The 17,883-nt window shown below is 51.6% G+C and overlaps 3 protein-coding genes across 3 annotated transcripts; 2 read left to right on the forward strand and 1 right to left on the reverse strand.

Moving 5' to 3' along the window:
* Positions 1-2,664: 2,664 nt before the first annotated feature.
* On the forward strand, positions 2,665-2,976 carry LOC142246193 (histone H4). The gene has a single exon (XM_075319224.1). The coding sequence runs from the start codon at positions 2,665-2,667 to the stop codon at positions 2,974-2,976; it is 312 nt and encodes a 103-aa protein (XP_075175339.1).
* A 1,682-nt stretch (positions 2,977-4,658) lies between these two features.
* On the reverse strand, positions 4,659-5,063 carry LOC142246704 (histone H2A type 1-like). The gene has a single exon (XM_075319766.1). The coding sequence runs from the start codon at positions 5,061-5,063 to the stop codon at positions 4,659-4,661; it is 405 nt and encodes a 134-aa protein (XP_075175881.1).
* Positions 5,064-8,063: 3,000 nt separating this feature from the next.
* LOC142246194 (histone H1.3-like) lies at positions 8,064-9,122 on the forward strand. Its single transcript, XM_075319225.1, has one exon. The coding sequence runs from the start codon at positions 8,096-8,098 to the stop codon at positions 8,714-8,716; it is 621 nt and encodes a 206-aa protein (XP_075175340.1). The 5' UTR covers positions 8,064-8,095; the 3' UTR covers positions 8,717-9,122.
* Positions 9,123-17,883: the final 8,761 nt, after the last annotated feature.

Genomic DNA, 17,883 nt, shown 5'->3' on the forward strand with positions numbered 1-17,883 from the left:
CAACTGAGCGTGCTTTTCCCCAGAGAGGGCTCTGAGTGTCCCTTCTGGAACGCTATGAATCCAAGAGAACACAGTCCTGCACCACCCATACACGCCTATCACACCTGGGATCACTGGAGGGTAAGGAGTATAGCACCAGACGTCCTTGTTGGAAGCCGGATCAGCGTGCAGGTCCAAACAGCAAAAGTCAGTTCAGTTCATCAATACAGAAGAAGAATAAGACCGCACCAATGCTGATGTCTTTTTCCGGATAATCTTTATTCCATAAACTCGGTTAAAAGGTGTTGTAAAATCAGCGGGTGGAGGAGACCTGGATGCGGCCCCTCACTATGGACGACGGCCGTTTCGCCTGTGATTAGGCTTCCACGGGTCCACCCGCATTGGTGCGGTCTTATTCTTCTTCTGTATTGATCCCTTCTGGAACGCGCACCATAGATTCACCACCACTGTCCTACAGTAACATAATGCATTGCCATTGTTATGTGTTGTTTTATCTTTTTTGTGACCAGCAGCATCTAGATCACAAGTGAATGGCGTTAACTATTGGAGCCAGGACTTGGTGGAAGGAGATCTGTGGGCAAAAGGAAATCAGTTTCTGTTTGTTAGGCCTTTTTCAGACGTCAGTGATTCTGGTACATTTGTGCTTCTTTTTTATACGTACCACAATCACTGACATACGCAGACCAGTTATAATGAATGGGTCTGCGCACACATCAGTGATTTTTCACTGACCGTGTCTCCGTGCGGCGTACACGCGTGTCCGTGATTGCCGCACGGACACATATCCATTTTTTTTCTGGCATAACTGATGTCCCACGGACCACGCAGTGGTGTGATTTGTGAAACACGTACCAGAAAAAGACGGACATTTAAAATAATAAACTCACCTTTCCAGCGACGCTCTGTGCAGCCTTAGCTCTCTGCAGCTTCCTCGCTGGCTCATGAATATTCATGTGTCGCGGGCGGGGAGGACGCCACTGCGCTGCGCTCGCTAACGCTCGGGTCCGGCGCTGCTGCGATGGCTGCTCGGTGGCTCGAGCGGTGGGCCTGATCAGGGGCGCTCCTCGCCCGTGAGTGAAAGGGGTGGTTGGTTTGGGGGATTTAGTCCGTGACGCCACCCACGGGTCATGGTGAAGATAGGCACCACCGCCGCTGGTGACGGGGATCCCGGGAGCGATGGTAAGGAGCAGCTGGGATGTTGTTTTCCCCCTCCGTGGGTAGGGGTCGGTGGTCCCGGGGCCCGGTGATGTTGCGGGGAGGCAGGGTTGGTGAGGTGCAGGGTTGCAGGGACAGCGCGGCGCAGTGCCGGATGGCACGGGTGTACTCACTCAGCAAGACAGGGACAAAGTCCTCGGTAAACCAAACGGCTGGATGGACGGGTCCCGCAGGCGGCTGCTGTGTTTCTCCCCGGACAGGTGATGGTGGCTGTCTTTCCCTGCACCTTGATGTTCTCCTTCTGACTACTATGGATTCCCAACGGTAGTCCGCTCCCCGGTGTATGGGTACCGGAGGAGCCCGTTTGCCCGCAGGATCTGGCCCTTGGGTCTCTAGCCTTAGGGGGTAGCTGTATACCCTCACGGTGTGGGCTGTTGCCTTCAATCGGGACTTTTGCGGTTGTGAAACCCCTGGAGTTCCAGTCACATTCGGATCTGACTATTGTCGGCGGCTCCAAGCCTGGTCGGGGTCCGATGGCCCTGCCTGTGTGTGCTGGCTTCACTTCGCTCCCCGGTTGGTACCGGCGGGCCGTCGCCCGACCCCGGTCCTACGGTTCCGCGTTGCTCCACCACTCCTGCAGACGGCCACCACTGTCTGCCAACCTTACTGTCAGTGCCTGGGCCACAAACCCAGACACACAAGTGCTCACTCCTCTTACTTCTACCTCCTGGCCTAAACTGTCACCTTTCCCGCCTCCAGGCCTGTGAACTCCTCGGTGGGCGGGGCCAACCGCTTGGCTCCGCCCCACCTGGTGTGGACATCAGACACTGGAGGCAGGCAACAAGGGTTTTTGTTTGGCTGGTGTCCCTGTCTAGTTCGATCTAGAATACCCCCCAAAATCACTCGAAACGCGAACTGGAGAACCACGAACAGCGCTCAACTCTAGTCCCTGGGTATCGTACAGTGGAATTTCTTAACTTTTTTTTTAAAAAAAATTCTTGAATAAAAATTGATCTTTTAATATCATGATTTCTCGAGCTTTGTAAGCTGATATACCTGTTTCAGATTTTGTTTATAGCAAATGATGAGAGTAGTAGTAAGAAAACTGGTGCCGGCATTCTGCAAGTAATGGTAAAGTGGGTTGTTTTTTAGTGCTCAGCGGCATTTTCAGCAGTGATCTGATCTTTCTCAGTGATTTTTTTTTCTTTAACTCGTAGAGCTATATTTCTTGTGGTTTTATATTCGTATAAAAAATATTTATTTTTATTTCTGAATCCTAAATTGTTCCTCCAAAACGGAAAAAGAAGCACAAACAGAGGGAAATACAAACTCCTTTATAGTTCTGGGTTCAGCCAATCAGCAGAGGAAAGGGCGGAGCTAATCGTCATCCTGTAAGAGACACTCCGGACTCGCGTCATCTCCTCAGTTCTCCTTCTGGTCCGACGATCCTCTTTATAAAGGAGGAATCGGCGGCAGCTCATCACTTGTTCTTTTCTAACTACTCTGAAAATGTCTGGTCGCGGTAAAGGAGGAAAAGGTCTTGGGAAAGGCGGCGCCAAGCGGCACAGGAAGGTGCTCCGTGATAACATCCAGGGCATCACCAAGCCCGCCATCCGCCGTCTCGCCCGCAGAGGAGGCGTCAAGCGCATCTCCGGCCTCATCTACGAAGAGACTCGCGGAGTCCTGAAAGTTTTCCTGGAGAATGTGATCCGTGACGCCGTCACCTACACCGAGCACGCCAAGAGGAAGACCGTCACCGCCATGGACGTGGTGTACGCGCTGAAGCGCCAGGGCCGCACTCTCTACGGCTTCGGAGGTTAATTCTGCTCTATTCTGTCCTCACAACCCAAAGGCTCTTTTCAGAGCCACCCACATCTACCTGAAAGGCTACAATGTCCTGCTGCTGTGGGGTGACCTAAGGGCAGATTTCCTGTGACATGGTGAATGCTGTTTGCTCTCACTGATATATTATGTGGCTGATCATACATAGAACACCGGGGTGTATGATGGGGGTGGTATAGCCAAACATGGATAAATGAGAACAGTCCATATTCTGCTGTGCTGCGATTACTACAGAGAAAAGACAGTTCTGCTGTGAGATGAATGTGTTGATGCTGCTTAATGATATTTTTAGGATTAGACCCGTGTGGGTGATCGGGTACAGAGAATATTCACCGGGAATAACGCTGCATGAGGCAGCTGGCTAGATGGAGGAACTGTACCGGGTTTATAGACTCATGTAATCACCGTGTCTTGGGCACTATAGTCTCGGATCAATGGCGGCCACCGAAGATTAATAACCCTCCAGAATAATAATGGCGGCTCATCCTCCATCCAGCGCGATCACCGTGTGCGGGGGCAGCAGGTCTGGAGGACAGGACTGCGCTGTATCCTGAGTATTGTAGAGCTGCCCCAGACCTGAATTCTCAGAATATAATCTCCCTATATGCAGAGGTGCAGGTTATAATCAGATGGACGGAGAGCAGCGATTGGGCGGGATGTTCACAAGAACGGCAGGAGGGTCACAGCAGCGGGAGATGGAAAAGTAACAAACCGCAGCTGAATACGGTGACACCAAAGGGTTAAACAAATGAGTGCTCTTAATGGAATGTCGTGTATATAGGCGGAGCTACAACGAATTTTAAATTCCCGCTCAGTGGCGACGGTTTCTTCTGTTCCTTTTCTGTAACACGTGCTCCTGCCTCTTTACACGCGATTGTCCTGCTGCTGTGGGGTGAGCTGACTGCCGATCTCCTGTGCTCCGGTGAATGCTGTAAACTGTCACTGATCTGTCATGTGTCTGATAATACAGATAAATCCCAGGTGTATAGTCCAGTACAAGTGTCTCCTTTCCGTATTTAACTCATTACTGGCCAAGTATCGGCCGATCCCGCTCCACAATAGTACCCGTACCCCTGACAGATGGCGACTGTGAGAAGAAGGGGTATTATTGTACTACCCCCCTTGCAGCGCCCACATCCTTCTAGAACATACGAGATGATCGGGCAGATGTACACTGTATCCATAGTTCCGGCTGCGCCTGACTGTGGCCCTATTTAGCGGGGAAGTTTGTGACTTCTGTAAGATTGCTTCTAGGTAGCCGCACTTAGTTTTATGAAAACCCGGCGACTCCACTTTATGGCAAAGACAATAAATTTCCGCCCTCAGCACAAGAACCTCCATCCCCTGTATATACTGAGCGCTGCTGTATACACTATAGACTTGTGTGACCAGAAAAGTAACCGCTGCCCCATCACCACATGATGTCAGCTCTGGAGCAGATCAGCCCATTCATTTCACGCCCTGAATATCTGCTCTGTAGGAAACGCAGCACAGGAGTGCGGGTAGTACATATCTATACACCACCTGCTGCTCCTGTTCTATTAGACAATTCGATAAGTGCGGACATTGACCGATATCAGCGGCCTCAGCTCTGATGAGGAGAATATGGTGGCTCTTAGAAGAGCCTTTGGTTGTACTGACAGGTGATGAATGAGTGGCGCTCACTTGCCCTTCTTGCCGCTCTCGCTCTTCTTGCTGCTCTCGGTCTTCTTGGGCAGCAGCACGGCCTGGATGTTGGGCAGGACGCCTCCCTGGGCAATGGTCACCCCACCCAGCAGCCTGTTCAGCTCCTCGTCATTGCGCACAGCCAGCTGCAGGTGACGGGGGATGATGCGGGTCTTCTTGTTGTCCCGGGCAGCATTGCCGGCCAATTCCAGGATCTCAGCGGTCAGATACTCGAGCACAGCGGCCAGGTAGACCGGAGCGCCGGCGCCCACTCTCTCGGCATAATTGCCCTTGCGGAGGAGCCTGTGCACACGACCGACTGGGAACTGCAGTCCTGCCCGGGATGAGCGGGTCTTGGCCTTAGCGCGGGCCTTCCCTCCTTGTTTGCCGCGTCCAGACATCGCTGCGTTGCTTTTTCGGAGATCAGCAGATAAAGAACTATAATGTGACGCGTGTGCCATCTCCGGAGTGTTTTATAAGCTGCTGCTCCGCCCTCCTTTCCTGTCATTGACTGAATCTGAAGTCAGCAATGGAAATGAGACTTGTGGATCCTCCAATGAGCTGCAGGGGCGGTGATCATGACGTTCCCACAAGTCACATGCCTTTTTCACCGAATGGAACTGTGATGTGTCATCAGTGCTCATTTGCATGGCCGGTCTATAAATACGGCCGCTCTGGGAGGAGAGATTATTATTCTCTTATCTTGTGACAAGATATTTATCCTCTCATCATGCCTGATCCCGCCAAGTCCGCCCCAGCCGCCAAGAAGGGCTCCAAGAAAGCCGTGACCAAGACTCAGAAGAAGGACGGCAAGAAGCGGAGGAAGACCAGGAAGGAGAGCTATGCCATCTACGTGTACAAGGTGCTGAAGCAGGTGCACCCCGACACCGGCATCTCCTCCAAGGCCATGGGCATCATGAACTGCTTCGTTGGTGACATCTTCGAGCGCATCTCAGGGGAAGCCTCCCGCCTGGCTCATTACAACAAGCGCCACACCATCACCTCCCGGGAGATCCAGACCGCCGTGCGCCTGCTGCTGCCGGGAGAGCTGGCCAAGCACGCCACCAAGTACACCAGCGCCAAGTGATCTGCTCCGGCTCCACCAGCACCCAAAGGCTCTTTTAAGAGCCACCACCCCGTCTACATCAGAGCTGGAGCCACAGGATTCCTTTCCCTCTGAAGAATTTCTGGTTGCGCTAAAAGGCATTTTTATTGAAAAGTCTCTGGGTCCCAAGATCATTGGAGGTCTTAAGGCCCCGTCATACTAAGCAACATCGCTAGCAACATCGCTGGTAACGAACAACTTTTGTGACGTTGCTAGCGATGTTGCTGTGTGTGACATCCAGCAACAACCTGGCCCCTGCTGTGAGGTCGTTGGTTGTTGCTGAATGTCCTGGGCCATTTTTTAGTTGTTGCTGTCCTGCTGTGAAGCACAGATCGCTGTGTGTGACAGCGAGACAGCAACAACTAATGTGCAGTGAGCAGGGAGCCAGCTTCTGCTGAGGCTGGTAACCAATGTAAACATCGGGTAAACAAGAAGCCCTGTCCTTGGTTACCCGATATTTACCTTTGATACCAGCCTCCTCCGCTCTCACTGCCTGTGCTGCCGGCTCCTGCTCTGTGCACATGTAGCTGCAGCACACATCAGGTAATTAACCCGATGTGTGCTGTAACTAGGAGAGCAAGGAGCCAGCGCTAAGCATTGTGCGCTGCTCCCTGCTCTGTGCACATTTAGCTGCAGCACACATCGGGTTAATTAACCTGATGTGTGCTGTAACTAGGAGACTGGGGGCTGGTCACTGGTTGCTGGTGAGCTCACCAGCAACTCATGTAGCCACGCTCCAGCGATCCCTGCCAGGTCAGGTTGCTGGTGGGATCGCTGGAGCGTCGCAGTGTGACAGCTCACCAGCAACCTCCTAGCAACTTACCAGCGATCCCTATCGTTGTTGGGATCGCTGGTAAGTTGCTTAGTGTGACGGTGACTGGACCTTTACTGCTGTATACACTACAGAAAGCTGTGTATATTATACACACTATTGTATACACTGTGCAGGTAACTGTACATATCATACACACCGCTGTATAGTCTAATAGAATAAGAAAACGGAAATAACAGTTTTAAAAACAAATCGTACATATTTGATTTTGGTTCTATCTGTTAAAATTATAAAGAGCTGTCTTCGTCTTTCTCCTCTAATTCGTCTTCATCATCCTCCTTGTATTTTTCCTCTTCCTTCTCCTATTCATAATTGTCTTCATTATCTTCAGCTCTCTTGCTCTTTTTACACTACACGCTGCTGTATTGCTGTATACAATGTACGCACTGGTATATACACTACACATAGGGTATACAGTAAATAGCAATGTAAACTCTGTATACTGTTGTATATCATGTACACACTGCTGTATATAATATAAACACTGCTGTATATACTGTACACACTGCTATATAAACTATACACACTGCTCTACTATTATGGACACTTATAAAGCTGCTGATCTGTGCTGTGCAGTATATACAGCTGTGCTGTGTGCGGATTGAGCATTTTGCGTCTTCGCTTCTTCCTCAGTATTTCGCCGTTTGCACAGTAGTTGGTGTCAGATGAGTGATTAATATTTCCGTGATTACACAGGGATTTTTCTGCTTTTGGATGGAGTGAGTCGCATTGTGAAGTCATCGCCTCATCCCAGCTCTTCCCACCAGTACAGGCCTCAGAGATAAAAGCTTCACAGAGGATAATACACAATATTCTGCAGGAGATTGCACTGATCTACCTATGGGTATGATCTACTGATGTGGAGACCTGGTTACTCCCGATACTCTGCACACACGGGATAGATTTATATTCCAGCTCAGGGAGGTGCAGGCAGCGGAGGCCATCGCCTGTGTTACCCTTCTGGGCTCTCAGCAGCTCCAGGTCGCCCCCACATAGTATAATCTGCTGCCTGCACAGTATATATTGTAGTGATGATCCTTATTGTGGTGATAAGAGCCGGGAATAGGAGGACGAGCTCCCGCGGCAGTTTTATTTTCTCTGACACTCAGTGATGAGCAGATCGGGAGGACGGCGGGGATGATCCCGGGACCTTCTCTCCGCTGTTTCCCGGCTTCTCTGTTAGTGACGGCTACAAACGCTCAGTGGAGATGTTGTAGGATGGGAAGTGCTGGAGAAAGCGCGCTCACCCGTCCGGCTGTAGCCGATAAAGGGCTTTTATCCCGGGCAGGGAAGCACAAGGGGAGAGCGGAGCTTCACTCTGGTACGGTCGGGAGAAGGCGGGGCCTGTGCTCAGTGTCAGCCAATAGAAGCTCAGGACGGTGCAGCTCAGCAGCCAATCAGTGCGCAGTAAGACTGTATATAGAACAGACGCCTCCAGCTCCGTCCTCAGTGGTTTCCTCACAGATTATTTTTGTGTTTTATTTTCGCCTCACACGATGGCAGAGACCGCACCAGCCGCCGCTCCTCCTGCCGCCGAACCGGCCGCCAAATCTAAGAAGCAGCCGAAGAAATCCGGGGCCGCCAAGAAAAGCAAGAAATCCTCCGGTCCCAGTATCTCCGAGCTGATTGTCAATGCCGTTTCCGCCTCTAAGGAGCGCAGTGGGGTCTCTCTGGCCGCCGTGAAGAAGCTTCTGACTGCCCGAGGCTACGATGTAGAGAAGAACAACAGCCGGGTGAAGCTGGGCGTCAAGGGTCTGGTCACCAAAGGCGTCCTGCTCCAGGTGAAGGGCAGCGGCGCCTCCGGATCCTTCAAGCTGAACAAGAAGCAGGAGACCAAGGACAAGGTGGCCAAGAAGAAGCCAGCAGCTGCGGCCAAGAAACCCGCTGCAGCAAAGAAAGCGGCCAAATCTCCTAAGAAGCCCAAGAAGGCTCCGACCGCGGCCAAGAAGAGCCCGAAGAAGGCAAAGAAGCCCGCAGCTGCCAAGAAGGCGGCAAAGAGCCCCAAGAAGAAGGCCGCTCCGAAACCCGAGAAGGTGACAAAAAGTCCGGCTAAGAAGGCGGCAAAACCCAAAGCTGCAAAGCGTCCGGCTAAGAAGGCGGCGAAAGCCAAGAAGTAGTAATGGGAAATCTAGTTCATTTTGGTGATTAGTTTATTTAGTTCAGTATTTCTCTCCTGCGAGGAGCTGACAGGAAATGCATCATGTGACCTGTGAACTAAATGAACTATATGTGCTGCTGAACTAAATGTATTGAGCATGAATCAGGACAGCCTAGTTCAGTCTGATGCATCTCACTGAGCCCAGCAGCGCCCCCTGTGTAGAGTGTAGAGTACTGAACCATAATGAATGTGTATGAGGGAGCTGAGGAGCAGTTCAGCAGCCACCATTTTGAGAACAGAACAGGAGCCAGTGGTAAAGATTTTAGCAAGACTGATCTTATAGGCTACAGGAGGCTGGTCCTCTACAGGAGGCTGATCCTATCACACAGACGGGTGAGGGGCATGAACCACACACACAAACTCTCTCTCATACACACATATGAGCTGTGTCTGTCTACTGTGCAATTTCAGTTTTTATTAATATTATTATTAGTATTATATTTGTATTTGATGTGTGGTCTAGTGTTTTACTACCTTCTTTTCCAGCATCAGGAGCTGTAAAGAGCCAGTGTGAGAGCAGGAGCCTCCTGGAGCTGTAGAGGATCACTCACTGTCTCCTCACACTGCTGTTTACTTCATAATGAACTAATCTCTGTCAGGATGGTGAACTAGTTCACTCTGAGTAGTTCATTTTGAACTACTCACTCACAAACTACCCATCACTACCAAGAAGCCCGCGGCTAAGAAATAAGCTGCAGCCGCCCTGATACTTCCTCACAAAGGCTCTTTTCAGAGCCAACACCTTGTCCCGGCAGAGCTGTGATCAGGAGCGGAGATTGTATTTTTCATTCTTCCGCACAGTGTCTCCATCTATAGGATCCCGCACACTGGTGTCACTATAACATACCTCCCAACTTTTAAAGAAGGAAAAGAGGGACAAAGTTTGGGGCGCACGCAGCACGCTGTGGCAATTTTTTAGGCCACGCCCCCTAACCACACCCATTTCACAGTCACGCCCATATCCACTCCCCCATCCACACCCATTCAGCATGGACACGCAGGCAGCTGGCGGGCCTCCAGCATGGACACGCAGGCAGCCGGCGGGCCTCCAGCATGGACACGCAGGCAGCCGGCGGGCCTCCAGCACGGAGAAGCAGGCAGCCACAGTGAGGCGGCCGGTCGCCCGCACAGACAGGCGGCGGGGGGCGCCCGCACAGACAGGCGGCGGGGGGCGCCCGCACAGACAGGCGGCGGGGGCGCTCGCACAGACAGGCGGCGGGGGCGCTCGCACAGACAGGCGGCGGGGGGCGCCCGCACAGACAGGCGGCGGGGGGCGCCTGCACAGACAGGCGGCGGGGGGCGCCCGCACAGACAGGTGGCGGGCGCCCGCAGAGACAGGCGGCCGACCGCACAGAGAGGCTCCGGCCGGGGGGGAATCAGCGCTGGGGAGATTATGTTTACATACCTTAGCAGCAGCACAGTGCAGTTTCGGGCAGCGCGCTCCTCTCTGTTATGCCACGTCACGTGTTAGGATGGTAGGAGGGAAAAGCAGGGAGGCGGGGAGAGAGTGGGTGGGCGGAGCCCGGGAGACGGCCGTCCCGCCCGTGGCAACGGGACAAATAATGCAAAGCGTGATAGTCCCGCTGTATCCGGGACGGTTGGGAGGTATGCTATAATGAGGGTTATTATTTCCCCGGCTCTGGCGCTGTATATTCCCGCCATATCACTTGTGCAGCTGATCACACCCCGGCCGCGCTCCAGCAGGTCATAGTAGCGGGAGTGATGCGCATGTAATGAGCTCTTCTGTCGCTGCTCCCTTTTGAGCGCAGATTGGAGCCTACAAGTCACATTTACCCGCATCATCATCATCATCAGATTTTGGCGCCGGGAACATTAAAACCCGCGTTAGGATGTGTAGAAGGAGGAGGGAGCGGCGCTATACAGCTCTGCGGGAATCTACAAATACAGGCACATCGGCTGCTACTGTAACACCTGCTTGTTACGGGGGGCTGTCTGATAATAACCGAAAGGAGTATCAGACAGTCAGGGTCCACCGTGCAAAGACTTTGCTGCAGACTATGGCAGAGTGCAATACCTCTGTTAACTCACAGAAGGATATAATAAGAAAGTAAAGCAATTCCTCCCTTACTTGGAGGGTGTGTGGAATGATCTCTGTTAATAATCACAGAGACAAAGGCAATGTGTGCGAAATGGCACCTACCTAGGTCCGCTCTTCTAGTAGTGCAAAAGAGACGAACAGCAGCGTAAGCCGCACAAAGCTCCTACCTGCGTTCGCTCCACTAGTGTGCGAGGACACGAACCACTAGATATGGCACCTGCCTAGGTCCGCTCTTCTAGTGGTGCAAAAGAGACGAACAGCAGCGTAAGCCGCACAAAGCTCCTACCTCTGTTCGCTCCCCTAGTGTGCGAGGATACGAACAACTGCCAGACGCAGTATAAGGAACGTTACCCTAGCGGCAACGACCACCTACGAGTACAATCACAAGGCCCAGCCAGACCATGTGCCTCAGGCACCTGCCTATATCCGCTCCCCTAAGAGGTAAGGATACGGACAGGAGCCGAAGCTGTAAGGTATAAGAACGCTACCCTGCCGGTAGCGCTCACCTAGCATAGACAGAGGAATGCCTAGAGGAACGCGCACAGAGCGTCTACTCATATGCATGAACCAAGAGGACTGAGCACCATGCGGCGTGTGTCAGGGTCTTATATAGACTCTGTGCCTCATCCAAGATGGAGGACACCAGAGCCAATCCGCTTCCAGAACGACAGGAGTGACGTCATGCTGGCCTATCACCGAGCAAGACGTCACAAGCACATGACCAGCGACCAATCGGCATAGAAGGTGTCAGAGACATGTGACCTCGTGTCAGCGATGATGTCACCCGCACATGTGCAATGGCTCCAAGATTGGACTTAGTCTCCGGCGCTCGCACATGTGCAGTAGCAAGAAATCTGGACTTAGTCTCCAGCGCTCGCACATGTGCAGTAGCAAGAATTCTGGACTTAGTCTCCAGCGCTCGCACATGTGCAGTAGCAAGAAATCTGGATTTAGTCTCCAGCGCTCGCACATGTGCAGTAGCAAGATATCTGGACATAGTCTCCAGTGCTCGCAGCAACCGTAACAGTACCTCCCCCTCAAGGGCCCCCCTCCCGGCGACGCAGATAATCGGCAACTAAGTCGGGAGCATGGACAGCCTCCTCAGGCTCCCAAGAGCGATGTTCTGGGCCATAGCCCTCCCAATCTATCAAGAAGAACCTGCGCCCTCTAACCATCTTAGAACCAACTATGGCTCGTACCTCATAGCTAGAGCGAGAGGAATCAGAGGCAGGAGAGTGCACTTCACGAGCGTGAGGTAAAATAGCCGGCTTTAGCAGTGAGACATGGAATTTGTCATGAACCCTAAGATGGACAGGTAACTTCAATTGATAGACTACAGGATTTACCTGTCGAAGAACCTCATAAGGACCCAGGAAGCGAGGAGCAAATTTGACAGAGCTCACTCTAAGTCTCACGTGTTTTGCAGAGAGCCACACAAAGTCCCCTGGAGAAAAGACAGGAGCCGGGCGACGAAACCGATCGGACACCGTCTTCATACGGTCCTTAGCTGCTTGGATCGACTCTTGAGTCCGATCCCAAACCTCTCTGGCATTAGTTGCCCAGTCGGCCACAAGAGGAGGGGGTGCAGCAGCGGGAAACGGTACCGGTACCCTAGGGTGTTGCCCATTATTGAGTACGAACGGTGTCTGCCCAGTGGCCTCAGCCAGCGAATTGTTAAGGGCAAATTCTGCCCAGGGTAGGAGGGAGGACCAGTTATCGTGGTTCTCAGCAACAAAGTGTCGAAGGTATATAATCATAGATTGATTGGTACGTTCAACCAAACCATTAGTCTCCGGATGGTATGCCGAAGAGAGATTCAACTCAATTTGCAGAAGGCTACAAAGATCTCGCCAGAAACGGGAAGTAAATTGCGGGCCTCTATCACAAATGATACGATCTGGCATCCCGTGAAGCCTAAAGACATGCTTGAGGAATAGTTTGGCTAGTACCCTGGAAGATGGGATTCTCGATAACGGTACGAGATGAACCATCCGGGAGAAATGGTCCGTAATGACCCACACAAGTCTATGTCCCTGTGAACATGGAAGATCACCCACAAAGTCCATGCCTACCACCTCCCATGGTCTATCTGGCACTGGTAAAGGATGCAAGAGCCCAGCCGGTCTCTGCCGTAATGGACGGTTGCGAGCACACGAGTAGCAGGAACCGACATATCTCTTGACGTGGCTGGCTAAGTGTGGCCACCAATACCACCTCTCCAGTAACTCTCGTGTCCGCCTAATACCAAAATGCCCACCCACCTTTGAGGTGTGGGCCCATGACAGTATATCATTCTGTCGATCAGGCGGAACAAATGTCTTGCCCGGTGGGATTTGGTCTAACGTCACAGGGGAGAGCGTATGAAAAACCCTGGAGGGAAGGATAAGACGAGGTTCGTCAATCTCTTCCTGGGTAGAAAGCATAGAGCGAGACAGGGCGTCTGCCTTGTTATTCTTACTCCCAGACAAATAGTTGATGGAGAAGTGAAAGCGGGAGTAAAACAAGGACCAGCGGGCTTGGCGAGGATTCAGACGCTGAGCGGTTTGTAAGTACTTCAGATTCTTATGGTCTGTATAGACCTGGAAAGGATGTTTCGCTCCTTCCAGCAAGTGACGCCACTCCTCCAAGGCTAATCTCAAGGCGAGCAGTTCCCTATCCCCAATGGTATAGTTTCTCTCTGCCGGTGAAAAGGTTTTAGCAAAGAAGAAACACGGCCTTTTTCTACCTGCACCGTTCTTTTGATACAAGACCGCACCAGCACCCACTGAAGAGGCATCAACCTCTAAGAGGAAGGGCTTACTCTCATCGGGTCTTTGAAGAACGGGAGCAGTTGAAAAGTGTCTTTTTACTGCCTCAAAAGCCTGAGATGTCTCAGTAGACCAGGCTTTGGGATTAGCACCTTTCTTAGTCAAGGCCACCAAAGGGGCCACCAAAGTAGAAAAATGGGGTATGAACTGCCTGTAATAATTTATAAATCCTAAGAAGCGTTGCACCGCCTTCAAGGAATGAGGTTCGGACCATTGCAGGACAGCAGAGAGCTTCGCAGGATCCATAGCCAGACCCTCTTGTGAGATAATGTAACCCAAAAAAGGCAATGAGGACTGCTCGAATACACATTTCTCGAGTTTAGCAAACAATGAGTGCTCCCTTAACCCCTTCACGACCGCGGGCCGTAAAATTACGTCCTATTTTAACGTGACTTAACGACCAGGGACGTAATTTTACGGCCTAAACTTCATTTGATTGCCGTGGCCATAGCAACGGCTTTCAAATGATGTCCCCTGCTGTTTCTTACAGCAGGGGACCTTTGCTTGACCCCAGGGGGGGCGGCATCGCCACCCCCTATCGACGATCGATGTGATTGGCTGTTCATATCTGAACCGCCAACCACATCGATCGCACTAATTTCGGCAAAAATAATGCCCGAATTAGTGCGATCCTGTGAGATCCAGCTATGAGATGCCGCAGCTGCTGCAGCATATCATAGGTGGACCTCAAACATGCCGCCCCCAGCCCCTGCAGCACTGATTGGAGCGATCGTGCTATGACGCGCAATCGCTCCAATCAGTGTGCAGTGGGGCGGTCTGATCTGGAGGTGGCCGCCCTCCCCAGGCCTGTGTTGGTTTGCGAAGCCCTCCCCCAGCATGTTTGCGGCGTGCACTGGCTGGTACTTGTAGTACCACACAACGCTGCTGCCGCCGCCCGATCGCCGCTCCTGCCCCACTTGAGTATTGCGCGCCTGATAGCCCCTGCCCCCTGCCGATGTGTCCCCCCGATCTGCTCCCCGCCACGATCTGCCCCTCTGCTGCGATCTGCCCCCCTGCCACAATGTGCCCCCCTGCTGCAATCTGCTTCCTGCTGCGATCTGTCCTCTGCCATGATGTGCCCCACTGCTGCGATCTGCCTCCTGCCGCAATCTGCCCCCTGCTGCCATCTGCCTCCCTGCTGCGATATGCCCCCTGCCGCTGCGAGCCCTCCCCCAACATGTCTGCAGCGTGCAGTGGCTGGTACTTGTGGTACCACGCCACCGCCGCCGCTGCTGCCGCCGCCGCTGCTGCACGTGAGTACTGTGCTCACTTTGCAGCCCGTGCGCGCTCCCGTGGTGCCTCTGCGCGCTGCCGTGATAGCCCCTGCCGTGCCCCCCCCGCGATCTGCTCCCCCCAACCCCCCCCCCCTCTGACTGCCTCCCCCATTATCTCTGTTCTGCTTCTGCAGCTCCCTCTCCGGTCTCCCCCTCTGCTCTACCCCCTCCCCCTCTGCTCTCAGCCCCCCCTCTGCTCTCACCCCCCCCTCTGCTCTCCCCACCCTGTCCCCCTCTGCTCTCCCCCGACGTCCTCTTACCTGTCTTCACCGGCCTGATCACATCTGCGTCCATCGCTGGGTCCTTCCTGGGCATTCTGCTGATCTGCCTGCTGCTCCTGTAAAGCTGTCCATCTCTCTGCCATCTGTTCCTCTGCAGCTCTTCTGGTCAGTGATCCTCCTGCTAGTCCTGTGGGTACTGTGAGTATAACTTTTTTTTTTTTTCCGTATCCCCTGTCCATTTTTACACCTCATCCGTCCGTGCGTCCCGCCAAGCGCTGATCAGGGATGCAGATAACGGATCGGCATCCCTGCTCAATTTTTGGCGTGACTTTTTTTTCCGTATCCCCGACGCTTTTTGTATCGCATCCGTCCGTGCGTCCCGCCAAGCGCTGATCAGGAATGCAGATAACGGATCGGCATCCCTGCTCAATTTTCGGCGTGACTTTTTTTTCCGTATCCCCGACGCTTTTTGTATCGCATCCGTCCGTGCGTCCCCCCAAGCGCTGATCAGGGATGCAGATAACGGATCGGCATCCATGGTCAATTTTTGGCGTGACTTTTTTCCGTATCCCCGACGCTTTTTGTATCGCATCCGTCCGTGCGTCCCGCCAAGCGCTGATCAGGGATGCAGATAACGGATCGGCATCCATGGTCAATTTTTGGCGTGACTTTTTTCCGTATCCCCGACGCTTTTTGTATCGCATCCGTCCGTGCGTCCCGCCGAGCGCTGATTAGGGATGCAGATAACGGATCGGCATCCCTGCTCAATTTTTGGCGTGACTTTTTTCCGTATTTGCGACGCTTTTTGTATCACATCCGTCCGTGCATCCCGCCAAGCGCTGATCAGGGATGCACATAACGTATCTGCATCCATGGTCAATTTTTGGCGTGACTTTTTTTTTTACGTATCCCCGACGCTTTTTTTATCGCATCCGACCGTGCGTCCTGCAGCGACCGATCAGTGCACTGCGTCTGTGCGTTTGAAAAGTCAAATGGCGCTCCTTCTCTTCTGAGCCCCGCCATGCGCTCAAACAATTACTTTCCACCACATATGGGGTATCTGCGTACTCAGGAGAAATTGCACAATACGTTTTATGGTGCATTTTTTCCTGTTACCCTTGTGAAAAAAAAGCTACCTAGTTGAAGCAACCGTTTTGTGGTAAAAAAAAAAAAATTTCTTTTCACGGCTCAACGCTATAAACTTCTGTGAAGCTCCCAGGTGTTCAAAGTGCTCACCAAACATCTAGAAAAATTATTTGAGGGCTCTAGTTTCCAAAATGGTGTCACTTGTGGGGGAGCTCCACTGTTTAGGCACCATAGGGGGTCTCCAAACGTGACATGGCGTCCGCTAATGATTCCAACCAATTTTGCTGTCAAATGGCGCTCCTTCTCTTCTGAACCCCGCCATGCGCCCAAACAATTACTTTCCACCACATATGAGGTATCTGCGTACTCAGGAGAAAATGCACAATATATTTTATGGTGCATTTTTTCCTGATAGCCTTGTGAAAAAAAAGCTACCTAGTTGAAGCAACCGTTTTGTGGTAAAAAAAAAAAAAAAATTCTTTTCACGGCTCAACACTATAAACTTCTGTGAAGCCCCCAGGTGTTCAAAGTGCTCACCAAACATCTAGAAAAATTATTTGAGGGCTCTAGTTTCCAAAATGGGGTGACTTGTGGGGGAGCTCCATTGTTTAGGCACCTCAGGGGGTCTTCATACCCCACATGGCGTCCGCTAATGAGTGCAGCTAATTTTGCACTCAAAAATTCAAATGGCGCTCCTTGCCTTCCGAGCACTGCCGTGTGTCCAAAGATTTGATTTCCACCACATATGAGGTATCTGCGTATTCAGGAGAAAATGCACAATACATTTTATGGTGCATTTTTTCCTGTTACCCTTGTGAAAAAAAAAGCTACCTAGTTGAAGCAACCGTTTTGTTGTAAAAAAATTTTTTTCTTTTCACGGCTCAACGCTATAAACTTCTGTGAAGCCCCCAGGTGTTCAAAGTGCTCACCAAACATCTAGAAAAATTATTTGAGGGCTCTAGTTTCCAAAATGGGGTCACTTGTGGGGGAGCTCCATTGTTTAGGCACCTCAGGGGGTCTTCAAACCCGACATGGCGTCCGCTAACAGGTGCAGCTAATTTTGCACTCAAAAATTCAAATGGCGCTCCTTGCCTTCCGAGCACTGCTGTGTGTCCAAACATTTGATTTCCACCACATATGAGGTATCTGCGTACTCAGGAGAAAATGCACAATACATTTTATGGTGCATTTTTTCCTGTTACCCTTGTGAAAAAAAAAGCTACCTAGTTGAAGCAACCGTTTTGTTGTAAAAAAAAATTTTTTTCTTTTCACAGCTCAACGCTATAAACTTCTGTGAAGCCCCCAGGTGTTCAAAGTGCTCACCAAACATCTAGAACAATTATTTGAGGGCTCTAGTTTCCAAAATGGGGTCACTTGTGGGGGAGCTCCATTGTTTAGGCACCTCAGGGGGTCTTCAAACCCGACATGGCGTCCGCTAATGAGTGCAGCTAATTTTGCGTTCAAAAATTCAAATGGCGCTCCTTCCCTTCCGAGCTCTGCCGTGCGCCCAAACAATTGATTTTTACCACATATGGGGTATCAGCGTACTCAGGAGAACATGCACAATAAATTGTATTGTGTACTTTCTCTTTTCTCCCTTGTAAAAATGAAAATTTTATGGCTAAAGTAACATTTTTGTGTTAAAAAGTAAAATTTTCATTTTTTCCTTCCACATTGCT

The sequence above is a fragment of the Anomaloglossus baeobatrachus genome, chromosome 7, assembly GCF_048569485.1.
Source record: "Anomaloglossus baeobatrachus isolate aAnoBae1 chromosome 7, aAnoBae1.hap1, whole genome shotgun sequence".
Taxonomy (NCBI): Eukaryota; Metazoa; Chordata; class Amphibia; order Anura; family Aromobatidae; genus Anomaloglossus; species Anomaloglossus baeobatrachus.